The sequence below is a fragment of the Oryzias latipes genome, chromosome 17 (genome assembly GCF_053564925.1).
Source record: "Oryzias latipes strain Hd-rR chromosome 17, Olatipes_Hd-rR_3.1".
Classification (NCBI taxonomy): domain Eukaryota; kingdom Metazoa; phylum Chordata; class Actinopteri; order Beloniformes; family Adrianichthyidae; genus Oryzias; species Oryzias latipes.
The window spans coordinates 33,288,071-33,308,504 of NC_136253.1; the positions used below are offsets into that span (position 1 = coordinate 33,288,071).

General features: G+C 40.7%; 1 protein-coding gene across 1 annotated transcript in view; it reads right to left on the reverse strand.

Moving 5' to 3' along the window:
• Window positions 1-2,105: 2,105 nt before the first annotated feature.
• The window catches only part of egfra (epidermal growth factor receptor a (erythroblastic leukemia viral (v-erb-b) oncogene homolog, avian)), a 53,347-nt gene continuing 35,018 nt past the window's right edge, over window positions 2,106-20,434 (reverse strand). Inside the window, exons 13-28 of the mRNA XM_004079423.5 lie at window positions 20,121-20,253; window positions 19,678-19,768; window positions 18,296-18,453; window positions 17,487-17,525; window positions 15,719-15,863; window positions 15,523-15,645; window positions 14,949-15,047; window positions 12,153-12,338; window positions 11,867-12,022; window positions 11,447-11,522; window positions 10,539-10,685; window positions 10,072-10,169; window positions 9,811-9,978; window positions 6,461-6,508; window positions 6,295-6,388; window positions 2,106-3,921 (exon numbers count right to left, since the gene is read on the reverse strand). Coding sequence (XP_004079471.1) covers window positions 3,599-3,921; window positions 6,295-6,388; window positions 6,461-6,508; window positions 9,811-9,978; window positions 10,072-10,169; window positions 10,539-10,685; window positions 11,447-11,522; window positions 11,867-12,022; window positions 12,153-12,338; window positions 14,949-15,047; window positions 15,523-15,645; window positions 15,719-15,863; window positions 17,487-17,525; window positions 18,296-18,453; window positions 19,678-19,768; window positions 20,121-20,253 — 2,084 coding nt within the window. The 3' untranslated portion in view covers window positions 2,106-3,598. The remainder of the gene's footprint in view (window positions 3,922-6,294; window positions 6,389-6,460; window positions 6,509-9,810; window positions 9,979-10,071; window positions 10,170-10,538; window positions 10,686-11,446; window positions 11,523-11,866; window positions 12,023-12,152; window positions 12,339-14,948; window positions 15,048-15,522; window positions 15,646-15,718; window positions 15,864-17,486; window positions 17,526-18,295; window positions 18,454-19,677; window positions 19,769-20,120; window positions 20,254-20,434) is intronic.

A 20,434-nucleotide genomic window follows, 5' to 3' on the forward strand; every position in this document is an offset into this window, starting at 1 on the left:
TTCCCTAATTTCATCCCTCTTCTCTTCCCAACCACCCACCTGGTAGATTAGGATTCACATTTTCTTTATACTGCCCCCTGCAGCTATGGAGTTGATCCTACCTGGAACAATCCTACAACTCATTGTTCAGGAGCAAGAATAAAGAAAATTGAAGACAAAAATGCAGATTAGACAAATCTTAACAATAATGCTAATTAAAACACACCATGGGTTTGCATTTAAACTACACAGGACATCGATGTTTCAGTGTTCATTTAAAAAAAAGCAGCTGTCAGCAAAGCTTTTAGCATCACACACGAAATCGGTCCAGCAAATATTTGAAAAACTGGATTTTGATTTGACTTTGTTTATTTGAGCCACAGCAGAGACCAATGTCAGCAGATCAAAATCCCTTTTTATTCAAAATGAGCAGATTCTGAACAGATGTTCGGTCACATGGATAAGGGGTTTCCTAAAGTTTCTTTTTTTTAATCTACGATGAAGTTCTTCATGCTCAACGTCGACAAGCATCTGCAGACCTGGTAAAGTTTCAATTTTTTTTCAATTTTTTTTTTTTTTCTTTTCTTTTAAAGTAAATTTTATGTTGATTATTTCTATGATGTATTGTGATTTTAATGCATTTTTCTGTTTTGTGAAGCACCTTGAATTACTTTGTGTATGAATTGTGCTATACAAATAAACTTGCCTTGCCTTGCCTTGCCTAAAGTGGAAAGTACGTTGGAAATAGAGGAAGTTTTTGCAACCAATGTTGATTCCAGTTAAACAATTCTGTAAATTGCACCAATAAAAATACACAGATAAGGTGCGACTCAAGTGTTGCGTTGGCAAAAGAAAACACAACACGTCGATTTCTTCCTTTAGTTGTGGTTTAAGCTTTCTTGTTGTTATATGCTGTGGTGCTTTTTTGCAAGCAAATTGTGTTTAACAATACAAATGAACTCTGTTTTAATTTTTGCTTGCAGGCTTTGACATTTAGATCATATTTTAGTGTGAAATTTCTGACCTCACACAGATAAATGTTGATTCTACGCTGATGTCAAACCTGCATTGGTATTTTTTTTTTGCCTGCAACTGAGTTTTTAATCCTTCCCACTGCGGTCACTGACATAGTCTGAAAAGTTTTTCTTTCACTTTCATCTAAATGAGATCTTTCTGTGTCGACATGATTTCTGTGCAGTAATTTTTGGCAGCTTACGTCCCACAGTTTCATTTTGTAAAACGGAATTGTTTTTCACTCCTGACCGAATTAAGGTTATTTAGGGAAATTAAATCGCATCCTGCATTAGTGAGCATGAATTTTTCATGATTTAAGATATTTGTTCTGGTTTTCTAAATTGTATTTATGATTGAACTTTTCCCTGTTCTGCATGCGTTTTAAAAATATTGTAAGTCATGTGACCACATCCTGACAATTCCCCTCAGATGACCTGAACGACCTTCATGGGATTTTTGCTTAAATGGTAGCAGGATTGAGATGACAGGATTTAATAAATGATTAAATCTATTAATCCCATCGTTTGTTAAAAGGTAAAGTCAAATTAGCACACATTTCCACCAATAATTCTTTTTTAATTACTGAATTATTAACCAACTTTTTAGTGTGTTTGTACATTTTATAAACCAACTTCTGCCTTTGCCATTGTCTTATTTGTAGGAAACCAAAACTATAACAACTGTTCATAAAAGAAGCAGCACAGTGGTGTAGCGGTTAGCACGCTTGCCTCACAGCAACGAGGCCTGAGTCCTTTCTGTGTGGACTTTGCATGTTCACCTCATGCACGTGTGGCACTTTGGCGTCCTCCCACCTTCCCACCCTAAGGTGGAACATGCAGGTTCAGCAAATGAATGGGTTTAGGTAAGAAATAAATAGTTAGAAGGATAAAACATATTTAGACTTAAAGCATAAAGCAGGTAAACTTAGAGTGATTACAAAAAAGTGTTTTCCGTAACTTTGAAAGAACAAGTGGAGTGGAAAAGTAACGTGCGTTATTTCAATGTTTTATGTCTTTATGCTAAATTTCCGTTTAGAAGAAGATTTAAAACACAACACACACAAATATTTTCTTTGTCTTACGTGACATAAGAAACAGCATTAGATCAATAAATGACTGTTTTGTGTATTTATTTATCCCTTGTCTGTACATGTACCTTACAGAAACTATAAAAAGTATATTCCTTTAAAAGTAAGAATCATATTTACAAACATAAAAAGCTTTCAAGACTAAAGTGCCTAAAAGCTTGGATAATATTTTTGGATGCGTTGTCAAAACTGTCCACAAAACATTACATCAGACTGTGAAAAACCACAAACAAATACTACAAATATGTTTAGTCAGCATTATTGTTTTCCACAAACAGAAGTGGGGCTGCTTTTTTCTTCTTCTCTTTTTTTTGTATGCCTCCGTTTGCTAAATGCAGCATGGAAAAAAAAAAGATAACCTTTAAACGCAGTCAGAGGTGTTGAGAAGTAATCAGTCACTGGGCTAAAAATAAAGACCCCCCCCCCCCATTGTATGCGGCCTTACATGTCACACTGATTAAACAAAACAAGAAGACAAAAAAAAACTCTGCAAACTTTACAGGTCTGCACTAAGATTTCTGCTCCTACAAAAGTGCTGCAGTTTCTGAGCTACAAAACGCAGCGGCGTGAGAACGACGGCGTCGTCCTCGCTGCGTGTCCTGTCACATTCTCTACATAGTACGATATAACATTAAGAATCAACCCTTCTGTTTGCAGCTGAGAGTTATGCCCTCTACATTCAGAACAATAAAACACAATCATCTTTTAGGAACAGTACTATCAGATGATTGACCTTAAAGACCCACTCCGATCATCTTTTGATCAATTGTGATTTTGTCGTTTTTAGCCAAAAATCAAAAAAACCTGTGTAGTTTTCTAGGACCTAGTTTCTGCAGTAGTTCGTTTGAAATTCACCTCTGAGTGGTGGGCAGGACTCGTGCAGAGCAACCCCGCCCCCACTTCCCTTCCATGCTGTTGAGAGCTCAGGGCAGGGAGCTTGTGGCCCATCCGGCATGTTTTCTATTCTCTTTTTCAAACGGCGTCTTTTTCGTCTCCTCCTGATTCACAACAATTTAAATAAAGAAATACTCAGAGATTCTATTTTAAGCTTAATTTTCTTTGTATATGTCCTCTATCATCAGAAAAATACCACAAGAACAGGTTAAAAACACCATTTTCCTCCGAGTGGGTCTTTAAAAATGTGCTTAAATAGTTTTACTTTTGTACAGATGAAATTGTTTGTGAACCTGCAGAACACGTGTACCACAGGCTCCTCTGGAATGCAAGTTCATATAGGAGGACACCTGCTTCCAAAGCACAGGACACTTCCTAAACACATCACAGGCTGCCCTCCCCAGCTGGCACACTTTCGGGCAGGTATTATGTCCTCCAGGTGGAGAGCGTCTAGTCCGGCGGTTCTGATGTCAGCTAAGTTTGCTCTGCTCAGTCCCACTTTCATCAAACAGTCATTCATAGGATGAAGCTGAGACAAAGCCTGTTTTGGTAAAGAGATCCACTTCTCCAGCTGCAGAAATGTCCCTCTGAGCGAAACAGAAAAACAGTTTCTTCATGTTTGTCTCAGTCCGGGCCGAGGTACTCTGCGTTCTCCGCCGCCGGTATGTGCCCGTTGGCGTGAGTCTTTAGGGTGGGAGTGAAGTCCTGTTGGTAGTCTGGGTTATCCATGCTGTTCTGGGGCTGACACATCTGAACGCCGTGGACCACGCCATTGGATGAGAGCGCGGGGGGGGACTCGTTGAGATATTCGGGTCCGTTCTTAAAACAGTTCAGGTACTCAGTCTCGGCGCCGTCGGATGAGATGGTGGGAAGAGTGGCACGGGGGGGCCTGGGATTCTGGTAAATGGGATTGGCCACATCTGAAACTCCGTTCTGGTTCATATAATCTGTAGGCAGATAAACATGAGATAAAAATCCAAACAGCCCAGATTAAATACTGATGGGTGTGTCACGCAGTGGAAGCTTCATGTGACCTAAAAGTGTTTTGCTCATTTGAAACACTTTGTTTTTAAAACAAAAAACTGTTATTTCATGAAATGCTTCTTTACCTTACTCCATCATTCTGCAGGATGTGATGTTTTCAACTTTGGTGCAAAACTGTTTATGTTTTCAGAGAAATGCAAACAGACGACTGGAACATTGTGCTTATCTGGCAGCTAAAGTACAACTTGTGTTTCACTGGACTTCAGTAAAGACACAGCTTTACATCTCTGACTGGTTTGACCGCATGAACTGAAGGAGTACGTGGTGAAGCTTGAGGTGTCAGTGATGAGGTTCAACAGTCTTCCTCACACTGCACGTCTGGATGAAGCCTCAGTTCCACAGGTGTGTCTTGCATTCCTTGAAGCTCGTACGGCCACCTCAAGGGACGTCATGAAAATGGAATGTACCATTGATGCACGTGAAAAAAACGTATGATGTATGGGTGATGCTGTCAAATGGTGGCTTTATGCCACATTTTGTAAGGTGCGAGTACTGACTCCTTACTGACTGCTGTATGCACTACCGTGATACGAAAGTGCCCGTGGGATGTTGTACTAACAGCACCAATGGCGCTTCTTGCACAGGGTTTGAGTGTGGTCAAAAAAATGAAAAAAATCCTTAGTTGACTCTTTGTCATTGTAAACATGTTTACTACAACCCAACTCCTGCAGCATGCCCATAGTTAAGGGCATAAACATTTTCCTTCTATCGGTTCACTAAGAGGTCTATGACGTCACCTGCATGACCCACTCAGGTTTTTACCATTTTTTGCCCGCAGACAGCCTGTATCCACCCATAAGGACAGTTGTGACTAAGAATCTGAATCTGGCTCCTCTCCATCTCCTCAAGGAGGAGCCGTAGCAACTCATGGCAGGCTATCCCTTCTCTGGAAGGGGGACCCGTTGTTGCGCTTGTGGTTGTCGAGGAGAAACGCATTTCTTCATGTGGGCGTGCTCTGAAGCACAGAAGTTTACATTAGAGTCTAAGTATTGACTTTTTGCTTTATTTGAATACCGGCGACTATGATGACGTCATCAAACGGTGGTAAGGTCCGATTTGAAGACACTATTTTTCCATAACTCTCCGCTTGGAGGTTTAAATGTAGGATTCAGCCTAAGACTTAAATTCTGCCTTTTGGTCCAGACACTAAACTCAGAGGGAGGAACATAAAAAAAATCTAGGTTTCTATGACAATGTCTTAAAATCAGGTAAAGTAAACCAAATGCGATCAACAACTCATAAAAAAACCTGTTTATCAGCTGCATGAAAAGCAAAAATATAGAAAACAAAAAACCAACAGACAGTGTGGGAAGCAGTAAATCAAGCTTTACGTGTCTAACGTCACTGTGAGAGTTTTTTTTTAAGGCATTAGGTTTGCAGGTGATTATGGTCTTAATTTTGAGTTATTACAGCATTTGCATTCTTCTCTTTTTGAGTTATGAATCTGTCATAACTTAGCTTTTGTTAGAAGGACTCCCTATTTCCAGCAGAAAGTGTTAGTGTACACATTTGGGATCTGCTCTGAGATTAAGCGGTCTGGTGGCACAGCTGCAAAGCAAACCCAGTCAGCACCCCCTCCCCATAGCTAGAATCAGGTCTTTCTGCTGATAAAGCTTTTTTCTTGTTTCATTTTAGCCAAGTGTGGCTTAGAACATCTCAGCCTGAGATCTCCATATGTTCTTGTTTGTTTCCAGGCCATTGTTCCTAAAATTCTGTGGTTTGTTCACATGTTGCAAACCACTGCTGACCTCCTCTGTTCTTGACGTAACAGTAAAACAATCAAGTCATGTTTCATCTGCACATTTAGTGAATACAGGAGTGTGATTCTACTTTATGAATATCTTTAGTCTTAAATCAAGATTTGACCGTTTCAAAAATGCCTATTAGCTCAAAAGTTAACTTTAAAGCTGCAAAAACCTCCTTAGATTCCCAGATTCATTTGATATGAAGTTACATTTTTACCATCATTAGGAAATATGTTTACATACATTTTTACATTATAAAAACATGCAATAGTTGGACTAAGCAAAAACAAGCATAAAAAGCAAAAAAGCTAGCAAATGTTTTTAAAGGACCATCCTCACATTGAGTCATTCTACTTTATTTTTAATTTTCAAAACCTAAGAAAGTGTTCTTCAGATTTATTAAATATCTCACTCGGTTGTCCACCAGATGTCCCTCTACTTCAGGGAATCAAACAGACCAGCATTGCACTTTCTCCACTGATATTTCTTCCTATAGGCACCGTTCAGGCGCTGTGTCTGGGAAACACTCACCTGGAGCGGGCTGGAAGGCTTCATCCAAGGATAGGTCTGTGGGGTCGGGAATATATCGGAGAATCATGCTTCCATCTCTGCTTGGGAATCCATTCTGTAACCACACAAACAAAAAAATGACTCCTGCTTTTATAAAAACTTGTTATGTAGTTATTTTTCCACTCACCAGTAATCCATTTCTGCCATGGTACGGTCCAGTGCTACTGTTGGTGCTCTGAAAAACAAATCATGTCTTGACGTATTTCTTTGACTCCATCATCTCGTTTTAGACCCATCATTTTAAATTGCATACATGTTTTTTTTTTTGTCTTCTTTAGTTTTAAATCTCCACAAAGGAAGGCGACATCCTTCCGAACAAAAAAGTTTGTGTTCTTTCCTAGTGTCCACGAAGGCTCAGCTGTCATCCTCAGCACAAACCGATGAAGAGTTACAAGCCTGTTCGTATTCAATTAGGTAAACTGACGCTCACTGTGGTGTCTGGTCGAGTTAAAACAGCAAAATGTGAGCAAACTCAGGGAGCAAAGTGACGGGTGAGAAGAAGGCAATTACTTCTCAACAAGGCAACATAATTGAAACATGCTCAAAACTCAGTCATCAGTAGAAAAAACAGGAAAGCACTGTATGTGGGTCATCATCCATCACTGGTTCTACAAAGCTGCTGCAGGTTGGCTGTTAAGGCAGTTACTTCTGAGAGCCCATATGGGTTAACCAGACTGTGGATGGAAATGATCCCAGGTAGAAGAACAGCCGGACGCATGGGTGGCCTTCAATGAGCCCACAGCAGAAAGCCTACTGATCCAGTTGCTGTCAATCAGAGGCCAACTGGGAGGAAGCGTGGGACAGAGTTACCAAAGGAGGACAAGTGGGCGGAGTCACAAGGAAACACCTCTTCAAAATTCTCCTCAGCAAAAACTTTCAGTCAAAACAGACAAATGTATCTTTTTTCCCCCTGACAACTGACATTTGTTTTCAGAGAGCAAACATGGTGTCTGTGTTTATTTCCCTTTCTGCATCTGACAGTAATGATTAATGCAGAAATCCCATTTTCCCAAAAGATGCTTAAAATAGCACCAACCCATTTTTAACCCACTAAACAGTACGGTGGTAAAGTGAGCGCCGCAAAGGCTTCTTTAATTTATGCAGCTTTTTCTGAAAAATTCAGCTCTGGCCTTTCCTCTCAGCTTTCTTAAGCAAACTCAGTGTCCAACTTTATAACATGAGTCTATATTCCCCTAGAAGTGCCGCTCACAGCTTAAATGAGGCCACCTGCATCTTACAGATGCAGATTTAAGACCAACTGGAATGTTGATGTTCAAACGTCTCCTCGGGTTTGCAAGTAAAAGGAAGAACTTTCAGTCAAATTGTGCCATTTTGTGGATATATTGAAGAAATTTTCAAATCAAAGAGATTTCTGTTTAAAAACCTTTGACTGTACATGAGAGCTAGACAAAGTAACCTCTCCATCCTGATGATCCAAACAGGAAGTGGCTCCAAGAAGCCAAAATCCCGTAGACTATTATAGAGAAATAAACAGCTGAGGTCAGAAGAACCATTCTTGCTCTGATACCTGGTTGAACATGTTCTTGATAATCCTCATTTATTCATGATCATTTATCTGTAGTGCAAGTTATTCAAGCTATAAACTGACCAATTAGAAGCTTTAATAAAAGTAGGTGGAGCCTGCTGCACATCCAACATTCAAAACATTTAATTGACAGATTTTGTGTGGCCTGCTTTGCTTTCAAGTGGGAGGGCTGTGGACTTCCAAAAAGCTCACTCCCGATTGGTGAGCGTGGTTGCCATGAAAACGATGACTCAGACTGACTTGGACAAATCCTTGCTCACCGACGACTTCTGGCTCAACATAGTGGCATCCATATCACGATAAAAATTGCAACTAATTTTTCTTCATTAGGGTTGAGCATGAAGTAAGCCATTTTCTATGGGTGACGTCACACTCACTCACTCATGTTCTCATATACAGTCAACGTTTACAAGGCTGGTTATCTAAAACTGTGGACAGGAATATGTTACTGATATACAAAACTGGGAAAACTGAGAAGCAGGTTCAGCAACAGACTCCTGCAGCCTCGCTGCTCTCAGGAACAGTACAGGAAGTTAGACTCTACCTCCTCAGAGCTGTGCTCACAAACTTACATGAATGCACCTGAGACATTACATGAGTGCACCTGAGAGGATGCACTTCAAGCTTTCAGTTAGAATTACAGGGTATTTATGTTCATTTGTCTGCTGCTATGTGTGTATATGTACGTAGGAGTTTCTTTCCTGTATATTTTGTATTTATTTTATTGTTCTGCTACAACTTAATTTACCCATGGGGATAAATAAAGTTAATTTAATCTTATTTCTTTATGACAGCTCACTCATGCTGGACCTGTGCGGATGCAGCGGCAGGAAATGCTTTTTTTAAACTGAAGGAGCTGCATTTCCAGAAGAAAATGCAGGGTTGAATGCTATGTTGTTGAATCAAAATGAAACTTAAAGGGGAATAATTGGCAAATAAATAAATAAATAAAGAAATGATCAAAGGTGGACATAAATAAAGTGAAAACAGCACAATAACAAAAATGACACATTTTGTGAAAAATGCCAGCGCTGGGTATTGAACCGGCGAGGTTCTGCACCAAGGTTTCCCCATGTATTTCAATGGAGGCAGAAACGTTCAAGGATTTGAAGGACCAAAAGTCATAGCTGGAAAAAGCTGAAAGAGCTAAACATTTTAATAGTTAAATGGATAAAATAGCAAAAAAATTGTAGGAGTTAAGCGTCAAAAATGGTGCAAGATACTGTAATAAATAAATAAATAAAGAGGCCGTGGTGCAGCGTTAGGGCGGTCGTCCCATGATCGTAAGGTTGCAGGTTCGATTCCCGCCTTGCACGCCCATGAGTCGAAATGTCATTGGGCAAGACACTGAACCCCACCTTGCCTCTGGTGGTAGGCGGGCGCCTGTGTTTGGCAGCGGAGCGACCACCAGTGTGTGACTGTGTGTGTGAATGTGTGTGTGACTGGGTGAATGGGTCTGTGACTGTAAAGCGCTTTGTCCTTGTAGGAAGAAAGGCGCTATATAAGTATACGCCATTTACCAGAAACTGGAAAACAATGGGTTGAATGCTTTATAGCAATGTTTTATAGCATTCAACCAATAAGGAACTTTCAGCTTTATCTTGATGAAAAGCTGCTTTGCTAACTTTACAAAGATGAAGTGTTTCGTATCAGTGGAAGGCTGCTTTTCTACGCTGGAATTACATTAATTGCGCAAACAAATGAGGAGTTAAGGCAGTCAGAAGAATGTCATAAAGCTCCAGTGTTAAAGTGTTAATGGCATCTTACCACACAAATAACAGAAATTAGGTTGTGTATTTCTGAAGAGTCAGGAGTAGCACTAAATCACTTTCCTGCACTTAAATTACCCATAATCAGAACTTTTTCAGCGTTTAGTTATGGAATAGACAGTTCAGATGGAAAATAATTTCTTTTTGAAAGAGAAAGCTTACTGTAGAGTGAAGCAGAGGGGTTTGGGAGGTGCTCGGACTGCTGAAGAAGCCGTGCTGTGGCAACAGATACTCATCTGCATCCACGGACTCCTCCGTGTCCTCCCCGCCGATCAAACTGCGATAGAACTTTGTGTCTGTCGGGCTCGGCAGGTGCATCCGATCATCACCCTAAATGATGCCAAATAAAGTGGAAAGACAGTCCTGAAGATCTTCATTTGACCTGATAATCTTGAAGCAGTCAGAAGAAGTGAGCAGTTATACCTGAATAACGAGATAGCGGGACGGATCTCGAGCCATTTTCGTAAACTCGCCGATCAGTTCTCTAAAGCGAGGCCGACTTTCGGCGTCGATCATCCAACCTGTAAGAAGGTAACACATTCAAAAAAAATTACAGGCCTAAAATACAAAATAAAAACAGAAATCATTGTCCAAAGATAGAATTCTGTAATTCCGCTTTTTTGTACATTTTTTTTTTCCTGGATAAATTGCGAAACTAAAGGAAAAAGAGAATACCAATATAATCAGCTAAAGTTATAGAAACCAAAATGATGTTAAGTCTGTTTTCTCTGTCAAACAAAAAAAAAATACTCATTTTCAAACTGCTAATTTAAACAAAAAGCTAAATCTGGCCTTTAAAATCAGAGGTAAAATTTCAATTAATGTTTTCAATTAGTGTTGCCATTATTCCATAAGAGCACATGTGTGTATGTGAATTAAAAGTGACTCACATTTCACCATGATCATGTAGACATCGATGGTACAGATTGGAGGTTGAGGGAGTCGATCTCCTTTCTCCAGAATTCCGGCTATTTCACTGGCTGGAATCCCGTCATACGGTTTGGTCCCAAATGTCATCAGCTCCCAGACTGTGACACCTACAGCAGAGGCAGGAGGACACCCGGTTAACTAACGCCAGTCTGATGAGCTGCCATTCAATTTGTTTCACTCCAGTTTTAAAAAAAAGAAAAACAGAGTGACAGGATGTACGCTTCTTTGATATCGCTCTGTGTCAAAATGTTGACAAATTGGCTGTGCATGCAGGAGTGGGAGTTAGCCGGATGCCTCTCTATGTTGGAGGAACTGAAGAAGGAAAAAGGAGGAAAGGAAGCTCATCACTTCTGCCAAGATTTGCTGATGCTTTTGCCAGATTGAGCGGAAGGCATAATCAAACCCGGGGGAAAAAGGATTTGGAAGCAGGCCCACTCTAAAAAAGCTTGGCTGTGTGAATGTGTGTAGGCATTTCTCCATATGCAAAGTCCTGAGCTGGAAGAGCCGCCTCAGTGGGCTGAGCTGACATTTGTCTGTCAGAGCCTGCGGGAGTGTGGGTGTGATCTACCTGCGTCCCAAGCTAACGTACCTGCAAGCTGTGTGTGCTATAAACTTAAATGCTGCTCTAAAAGTGAAAAACAACATATCTGGCAAAGCTTGAAAACAGCTGCCCACCTTTTCTCTGTTAAAACACTTCATTTGTGGAGGAATACATATTTCTCCAGTGAGACTGGCCGAAAAAGGAGAACAGGAAACCAGCTGTTTTTCTTTTTGTATGTTACACAAGCGTTCAATCTGAGACCGTGGCAGCAGAGTTTCTGCCTTTGTGGGTCAGAAGTAAAGTGTGCGTTCACATCACTGAGGTTACCGTAGCTCCATACGTCACTCTGGTGAGTGTAGGTTCTGGTCAGGATTGATTCAAGAGCCATCCATTTTATTGGCACCTGTGGAACAGAAAACAGGTTTAATAACAATTTCAAAAATACAGATAAGTTGTGATGTTGAGCTTAAATTCCTGTGCACATACAGTACAGCTGCTGTCACAGAAACAATGAATCTAGAGGGATTGACGCATTCCTACTACAAAATAGTAAATGTGCTTCTCAATTTGTGGTACAGAAGGTAATGAAAGAAAACAATCAGCCTGGATTGGCACCAGCTGCACTGTGACCCTGAGAGCGATTTAGCGGGTTCTGAAGATGCATGGACCTGGATGGCCACTAGATGTCACTGATGATCCTTTGAGCTCTTTAACATATCAAACATCTGCAGTACGGCTTGAACCAACCTTCCCTCCATCTGCGTGGTACTCCTTCTCATCTGCATTGAGGAGCTTGGCCAGACCAAAGTCAGTGATCTTGACATGATTAGGGGTCTTCACAAGCACATTTCGAGCAGCCAAGTCACGGTGGACCAAATGGCGCTCCTCCAAGTAGTTCATCCCCTTTAACAAAGAAAAATGTGTGTTTTCACAGATAACTGACAGATAAGGTTTGTTGTTCTCTTAAATCTATAATGACCATGGATGAATCTCATGATTGACTATAATCTGAGATTCACCTCCTTCTCCTCACCTTGGCTATCTGCACACACCAGTTGAGCAGGTGCTGGGAGCCGATGTTGTCCTTTTTCTCTTTGACATAGTCCAGCAGGCAGCCGTAGGGCATCAGCTGTGTTATCAGCTGCACGGTTGAGGTGAGACAAATACCAAGCAGGCGACACACGTGGGGGTTTTCCACACTGGCCATCACATACGCTTCCTGTTTTGTAGAAAAAGGCAAATAAATAACGTTCATTTTTTTATGTTTATTTTTATATCTATAACTACTTTTGATAATTGGTACATTTCTTTATTAGTGTTGGTGATGTAACAGTATTTCTATAGTACTATTTCAACCCAACTGATGGATTTTCTGTCTATGTAGTTTGCTTTAAAAAAGATGGAGGCGTTAATAACAACAAAATTGAAAAATATCAACAAAAAAATTATCTGGTGGTGCACACATTTCTAGATTAAAAGTATTTTTTGGATCTGAGAGTTTCTGCCATTGTGTAGATTTTTAAATGTAAATTAAAGACACATCTTTTGTAATCTAGCTTTAAAATCACTCTTTTAATCCACTTATTTATTGGGCTTTTATGTATTTTAGGGCTTTTATGGTTTATCATTTGTCAGCTTTTAACCTGTCTATCTTTTAATCTAGGCACTAGCCTCCTCACATTTTCCTATCTTTTTATGTTTTTTGTTGCTTTTAATCGAATGTCTTATGACCTCTTTATTGTTTTGAACTAATTTTATTTAAGTCGTTTTTGTTAAGCACCTTTTGTTCCACAGCATACTCGTGAAAAGTGCTATATATAAAGTAATTGATTGATTGACCAATCACACAAAATATTTATTTCAGCATTTGCATAGTTAACCCTTTTAGCTGTCATCCCCAAACTGTGTTTTTGCTGACATGCAAAGGTGTTTCTAAACTAGGGGAATGGCAGAGATAGCCTGTTTTCCATGGAAAACCATGGACATGTAGTGACTGAGCATCACAAACACAAAAGAGTCACAGAATCAGACATTCACATTCTGAAAAAGACTGTGTTCATCCTGCAGCTTTACGACTGCATTCCTTTTAAGAACACCTCGGGCTCAGATTACATACACACCAAAGCCTCTGCATCAAATGAATTAATCCAACTTCACGTATTCCCAGAAGACAGTCACAGTGTAACTGGACACATTCTCCATTACAAGAAAAACAAGTGCTTATTAGTCTGAAATAAAGACCTGCAGGGTCTAAAACAGGATGCAGTACAGCTATGCTAATATTGAACAAGCAGAAACAGACACTTTGGCTAACACGATGTACCGCTTACTAGATGTGGCAGACTTCTCTAACACCTTAGTCACAACGGCCCTACATGTGGACACGGGCTGTCTACAGGCGAAAAACTTGCCCAGGGGACGCAGGTGCACAGCTCGGGTCGTAGACCATGCAGTAAACCCATAGAGAGAAAGTGTTCATGCTGGCCTGCTGTGGACTAAAACACTTACACAGCACACAAGGGTAAGTAAGGGGCATCATACAGATATTTAATTGTTTCAACCCTCCAAATCCTGCGCAAGGAGCTAGTTAGTGTTGTCCATGTGATAAGTGCGCACGTCTTGCTGCAGCCTGACTGCTGGAAATGAGGAAATTGGACAATCAGAGTATAGTTTGTGTGGAAAATCTACAGGCGTCCTATGGGCACTTACGTATCACATGCTCACCGCGATGTATGCAGCATTCACACATGGTCAGTAAGGGGCCAGAATCCGTACCTTACTAATGACTAGAGTATGAAGTAACGACACTGTCCAACGGCGTCAACTTCACGTCATCATAAGTGTGTGCAATTTATATTAGCCTTACAGATACTTCACGGTATATTGATCACATGTACCACCATCGTCTGTTCTATTACAATGGCTGTACATCATAATAGAAATGATAGATGTACCACCATCGAATGTTCCATTTTCACTAGACTCTTGAAGTGAGTCTGAAGGAAACTGCAAGACACACCTGCGCTCCCGTCAACCTCTTAGGACATGGCCTCCACATGTGTGGACATCGCATTTTGGGTTTTAATACTACAGTAGTTCATTCTGCTCAACTGCAGGTCTGTGACAACATGTGAAGAGAGTTAGCTCGGATCTTAAGAAGTTAAGAGGCTGCCGTTCCTGTCTACAACATTCCACGGGCCCGGACAAACCCAAAAACATGAAGCATGTGACTGATGCTATGTTCACACCGGCATGTGACATACATTTAGCATATGGTCTCAGACTGGACTGCAACTATGGAAGAGACTCAGTGTAAAATGTTGAAGTGGTGCAATCTTGCAAGTCTTTTTCTTTCACTCTACTCCGATAAATGAAAGGCTTGGTGTCATATATTTCCAGGCACAAAATGGAATTGTTCATTTCTCCTCCTTTTTCAAATTGTTGGCACCTCCGTGAATTAAAAGGGAAGCAGTCCATACGTCACCACCAAATCCAAGTCCCCGATTGGTTTAAAAAGTGTAACTGGTATAACTTTCAACGTCCTATCAATGGCCACAGGTTTTTTTTACATAGAGCCCTAAAACAATCCAAAAAACTTACAGAAGCCTACAAACGCTTAGATACATGCGTTTGCATAGACTTTTCATTGGAAATGGGAACTTGAATCCGCGTTGCTAAGGGCAGTGTAGCAGTACACCGTATTTAGTATTCCTAAAAGCCCAGGTTTAACCTCATATATAATCAAACGAATGGCTATCCTTGTTCTGCCTTGGCATTTTTAGTAAGCTTGTTTATCAGGATCCTCCACAAACACTAAAGTGGGACATACATCCAAGATCTCTTTGTTGGCTTTGGGTGATGTGGCTTCTCTCAACACCTTGATGGCCACTGGGATCTTCACATCCTCACCCTCAGGTACCCACAAACCCTGCAGGAAAAGTACACGTTTGATGACTTTATTTCACTTTATCAAGTGAACACAAACACACACACAGTGAGATGTAGTGCCATGTCCTTTTTTAACATGGTGAAATCAAAAAAACAGAACAAACTTCCTCAGTTTAGGAAAAAATGTCTACACTTCATTTGTTCAGTAATGTTTTTTTTCTAGATGAAGATTTACTAAATTATAAACTACTATGAAATAAAGAGTTAACCCCAACAGATCACCTTTTTGCACTCATGTGAAACAACCCCCCCATCTGTGACTAATAAAGACTGATGCCAGAGGAAAGGCAGTCAGGCGTGATCTGGAAAGCTAAAAATGTGTCACGTAATTGAAAAATCTAAAACACATGTAGTCGAGGAAAACTGTTGAGTGCTGCTGGTTTTATGCAGTTTCCACACAGCAGAGTTGGAGGAGTTTAGCCGAAGATGGGCTGTTTGTGTGCGCATGCGATTACCTTGTAAACGGTGCCAAATGCTCCTGAACCGAGCACTTTGATTTTCTTAAACTCAGATTCCTTCAGGATCCGCAGCAGAGCCTGGTTTGGAGCCTGTCCACTCGGGGTGAGAGGTTCAACAAGCTGCACAGTTGAGGAAAAAAAGTTAAATGCCGTGGGGAAAGCTTTTCCTAACAAAGTCGTGCCATCCCGTCACCTCTCTCTCCTGCAGCAGCCTGCGCATGGTCCTTTTCCGCTTGATGTATCGTCGCCGTAGCAACACAAAGACGGAAAGGCCGGTCACAAGTACAGTGAGCAGTCCACCCACTACTCCAGCCGCGATCATAGAAAGACCTGTGGAGCTAAAAGACAGGAGGCCAAGTTGAGCAGCTATGAATTGACTGTACACATGTTCTAAAGGTGAAAATCCGAATTTGCTGTGTGTTTCTGTCACTTTTTCCAAAAGAAAGGGCTTGTATTTTTGGTGAGACATCTCAAGGATGCCTAAAACGCCTGATGTCATTCAGTCCAGGACAGAAATACACCAAAAAAGCGACAAGACATCAGTGAAGCAGAGTTTTTTATCCCAGCACTTATCCAGTGAAGTCTGTAAGCATGTCTGCTCTTCTTCTGTACAAACAAGCAACACCACAACGTCTTAGATTTTTGATGTCTTTCTAACCCCCTTAGGTCTTGTGCACTGCACAAGGACCTTGTTAGTGCCGTCCACGGGATAAGTGCGTGCTCCTTGTAGCACAGTGAGGAAACAAGTGGATGCATCAGAATGGAGCAGCTTCTATGTCACAGCTACAGGCTTCATTCATAACAGTTTGAATAAAGAAATACTCAGAAATGCAACTGTAAGCTTCATTTTCTTTGTATATGGCCTCAATCATCAGAAAAATGCTACAAGAACATGTTAAAAACAACATTTTCAACGGACTGAGTCTTTAAGATGTGGCCACTTTTAGCCACAAAACCAAAAATCTACTGTACCTGAACAGATGCATGTGACTAAGGCCTAAGCTGGATCTAAATCAAGGACTGTTTTATCCGTCAGGATTTGGCTAAAAAAAAAACCTTTAAGTCTGTGCATATCTTGTCTGTGTTTGCAACAAACAGTAAATGTTTAGCTCTGGGGATAATGAGAAGAGTGAGGGAGATAAGCAACCTTGTTTTAGTAAAGTCTAGACCAAAGAGAAACTCTTGTCACTCAACCTGGATGTGTGACAAGAGCAGCTTTGTAAGAGCATCACCTAAACCTGATGGAAAAAACAAACATCTTTGGTATTTGAACTGAGGATAAATGTAGCTTGATGCACTCTGGCTGGTATAACTAGGACTGTAGACCTTTTCTTAGCATCATCCTGGAGAAAGTATTTCTTCAAATTCTCAGTAACTATCTGTGATATCTATAAGATTTGAGTAGTTTACTAGAAAAAAATGATTTAATGGATCTTGATACGTTTTTTTAAAATCATTAATATCATTAAGATTAATGCTGTGATCGGACTTTTATGCCGTATCCAGTCGATCAACCACATTTCTTTTGCGTAACTGCATTGATTTAACAAAAACATTAAATTTGCTGGTGTGTTTTTTTCTGCTTTTTCTGTAGCACAAGCTCTTTGAAGCTTCTGAGTTTTTCAAACCTTTCCAGCCTGACAAACATAGAACTATTGTGATTCTGCTGAGGTCTTCTGAGGTCTTGCTTGTGGCCAGATACACTTTCACAAACATCGCTTTGTAAAAGAGACTTTGATTTGTCTAAATAAATATAATGCACACATTCTTGGCATGTAATTGATTGAAAACATGTGACAGTAATTTTTTTTCCATTTAAATGTGAGTTTTTGAGTCTCCTTTAATTTGTTCCTTTGCAAATACAAATATAAGATTTTATCTACATGGTGAAATTCTTTTTTTTTTGTCCCTTGGTGCTGCTGGTGAAAGGTTTCCTGTCTTTAAAGCATCACTGCACTCACCTTTTAATGTGGCAGCCTTTGAGACCAGGTCCTGTGCACCTGGAAATGAATCAAATGCAAGCCGTTAATGCTTTTTAGCTCTGCAAACACGCTGAAGAAAGCTCTGCAATCAGTGACCATCAAAAGCAAATCAATGTTGCAAAACTTCTCCATTTCCCAAAATATTTAATTTCATTTGTGCCAGCAAAAGCAGGCCAGTTCTCTGTAATTTCCCACAAGACTAAATAATCTCAATCAACGCATCGATCACTGGGGTCGGCTGCTGATCTCCATGAATCTTTTTGATGTATTTATTAAACATCAAACTATTGAAAAGTCACAGAAACGCATCATATTCCCTTTTAAAGGGAGTTGCACAAGACAGTTGCAGAAGAGAAACCCTGACACAACTGCACTCGGTGGTTTCAGGAGTCTGCCAGTGACTTCTCCCTGGTGAATCATCAGCTCGGCGTTAATTGTAAATCACTGGGAACATTTAGTTTATGCTCAGTCCTGTCCGTCTGCGCCATCATTGTTTCGCTCCATAATGGTGTGCAGACCACTAAAACTAAATACTTCAACAAATAGGCATCGAAGTGGCCCAGAAAGTAGAACATAGACATATATTATTTGTTAAATTTGAGAAAAATGAAAAAATAAATGTAAAAAATAGTTTGCTTTTTTGATTTGTTGACAGCAAATCATCTAAACTGTTGGACATGAAGAATGTCAGCAGTATGGAAAGAGATCTGGCCCTTTGCTTTTAAAATTTAGAACCAAAAAGCAACAGAAAAAAGCATTGCCAGGCCTCTGTTCTTGACTGTGTTTACCCTTGGGTGCAGTTTTTGTGGCATAGCTGACACACATTCCTCTCATCCGCGTATTTCCACACCAGGGTGTCGTCCTCTCCAGGCACGCCTTGAGGACAGCGGGACACACAGTAAAGCCCATCTTGGAAGTTGGCACACTTGGCACAATTTCCAGGACCCTGGAAGTAAAATAAATAAAGGTGCTTACAGCTCCATCAAGATCAGCTGTAAATATTTTGAAAGACTCTTTGCCTCATTGTAATACTTTGGCAAAGCAAACATGTAATGATCTCATAAAGGAGACAGTGATGACCAAACTGTGCTGTCCTCTATAATCATGTTGTAAAGCTGGGGGGCAAAACTTTAGGAGCACAAGTCAGCAGCTCTCTAAACGCTGCGGCTTTTGACAAGGATGCAGTATGTGGTAAAGGTTTTATAAACAGGTTTCAACACAGAGCTGTTCTTCATTGAGAAAATTTTTTAAATAAAGACAGAAACACCCCACAATTAAAGCGGCGTTGTATGGTCCCCAGACGCTACCCTCCCCTGCCCTCGGTGTCACCTTTTTTTACCGGCGCTCATCACCTGATTGGCTCCTACACACCTCCCACTCAGCCCTTCTGCCCCTGGTTAGAGTTGCATGTGATACATTTATAACTACCTTTTTTCAAAATGGCGGCTTGTGTTACTTTTATCTCCATAGCAACCATTTTATCTTTTGGTCCCCTGGGGGTGACCAACAGGTCCATGTGATTTTTAGAACAATTGCTAAAAGTACATTTTTGGATTTCCATGGCAACAAAGGCTTTTTGTTAACCACGCCCACATCCCTGATATGTTTTTATCATGTGTCACATCGTTTCGCTCAGATTGAGCCAGGGATTCACGTGTTAGATTTTCATGATATTCTGGTGAAAAATGTGTGAACAACAGGGGAATGCCACTTTTGCAAGCGAGCCACGCTAACTCCGTTCCAAATCTACAACTTCTAAAGTCCCCATTTTTTCCCAAGTAGTTTCCCAATAATGCTCTAGGAGTTTACTTTTGTAGAAAGCACTAAAGGTGATTTTTTCCCCCCCACAAAATTGACGATTTTGGTTGTGTTCAACATGGCCTAAATTCATTTTCACCGGATGGGTACTAGTTGTGTTTAAATTTTGGTGAGTTTTTGAGTATGTGGTGTGGGGGGGAATTTCTGTGGTAAGAAATAAGAACTGCAAAAACGAAGGGCTGCTGCAGGACAGAACAAGTCTTGTGGTTTTGATGAACTAAAGTCCATTCAGTCGGTGACAAAACAGTAGAAAAAATGCATTTGCTGCCGCACAAACGAGGACTTTACAGATTGTTTGTACAAGAAGATGAACAGAACTGGGGAGGTTTTATTTGTGATGTGGCAAACGTACAGAAGCGCTGCAGGTTGCTGTCCCATTCATGCGCTGACACTCGGGGTCACACTCCACACAGGTTTTATTCATGACTGCTTCCCGCGGCTCACTGTCGAAGCAAGAAAAGAATTAAGCGACAAGGAAACGTTTAAGAACACAAAAAAGAGCCTTGAAAGCCCCATACGTATCAAGATTCTGAGTTTATTAAAAGATTACCGAAGATAAACACGAGCCGTCTCGGCAACAATGTCTGCCTTATGCACTGAAAACTGAGCTTCTAAATCCCTCTAGATCTGTGCTTTTCTTTCAATAATCCCCAACTTCATCTAATGCCACACACCGTGGAAATACTCATGGAATGAAGACAGACTTGAAGAAATGACTGGAAGAAGTCAGGGATGATTGGACCGTTTGCCTTTAAACACTGAACATTTTTTCACAGCTGGCAGGATGGCTTTTACCCCTCCAGGATGTTGCAGGAGTCGACACATCTCCCTCCACGACTGTAGTCACGACAGGCGAAGCACATGTCCGGGCCGGGCCCCCAGCAGCCGTCTGCGGCACACTTCCTGTCACACGTGCTGTTCATCAGAGCTGAAAGCAGACGGGACGTTTTCAAAACGCCGGCTAGATAATTCTGCAGTTTTTAAAAGTTTCAGGAAAATAAAAGTACACAGATGACAACCATGTTTTTAGTCTTTTTAACATGTTCTTGTGGCATTTTTCTGATCATGGAGGACTTAAATAAAGAAAATTAAGCTTGAAAGAGCTTTTC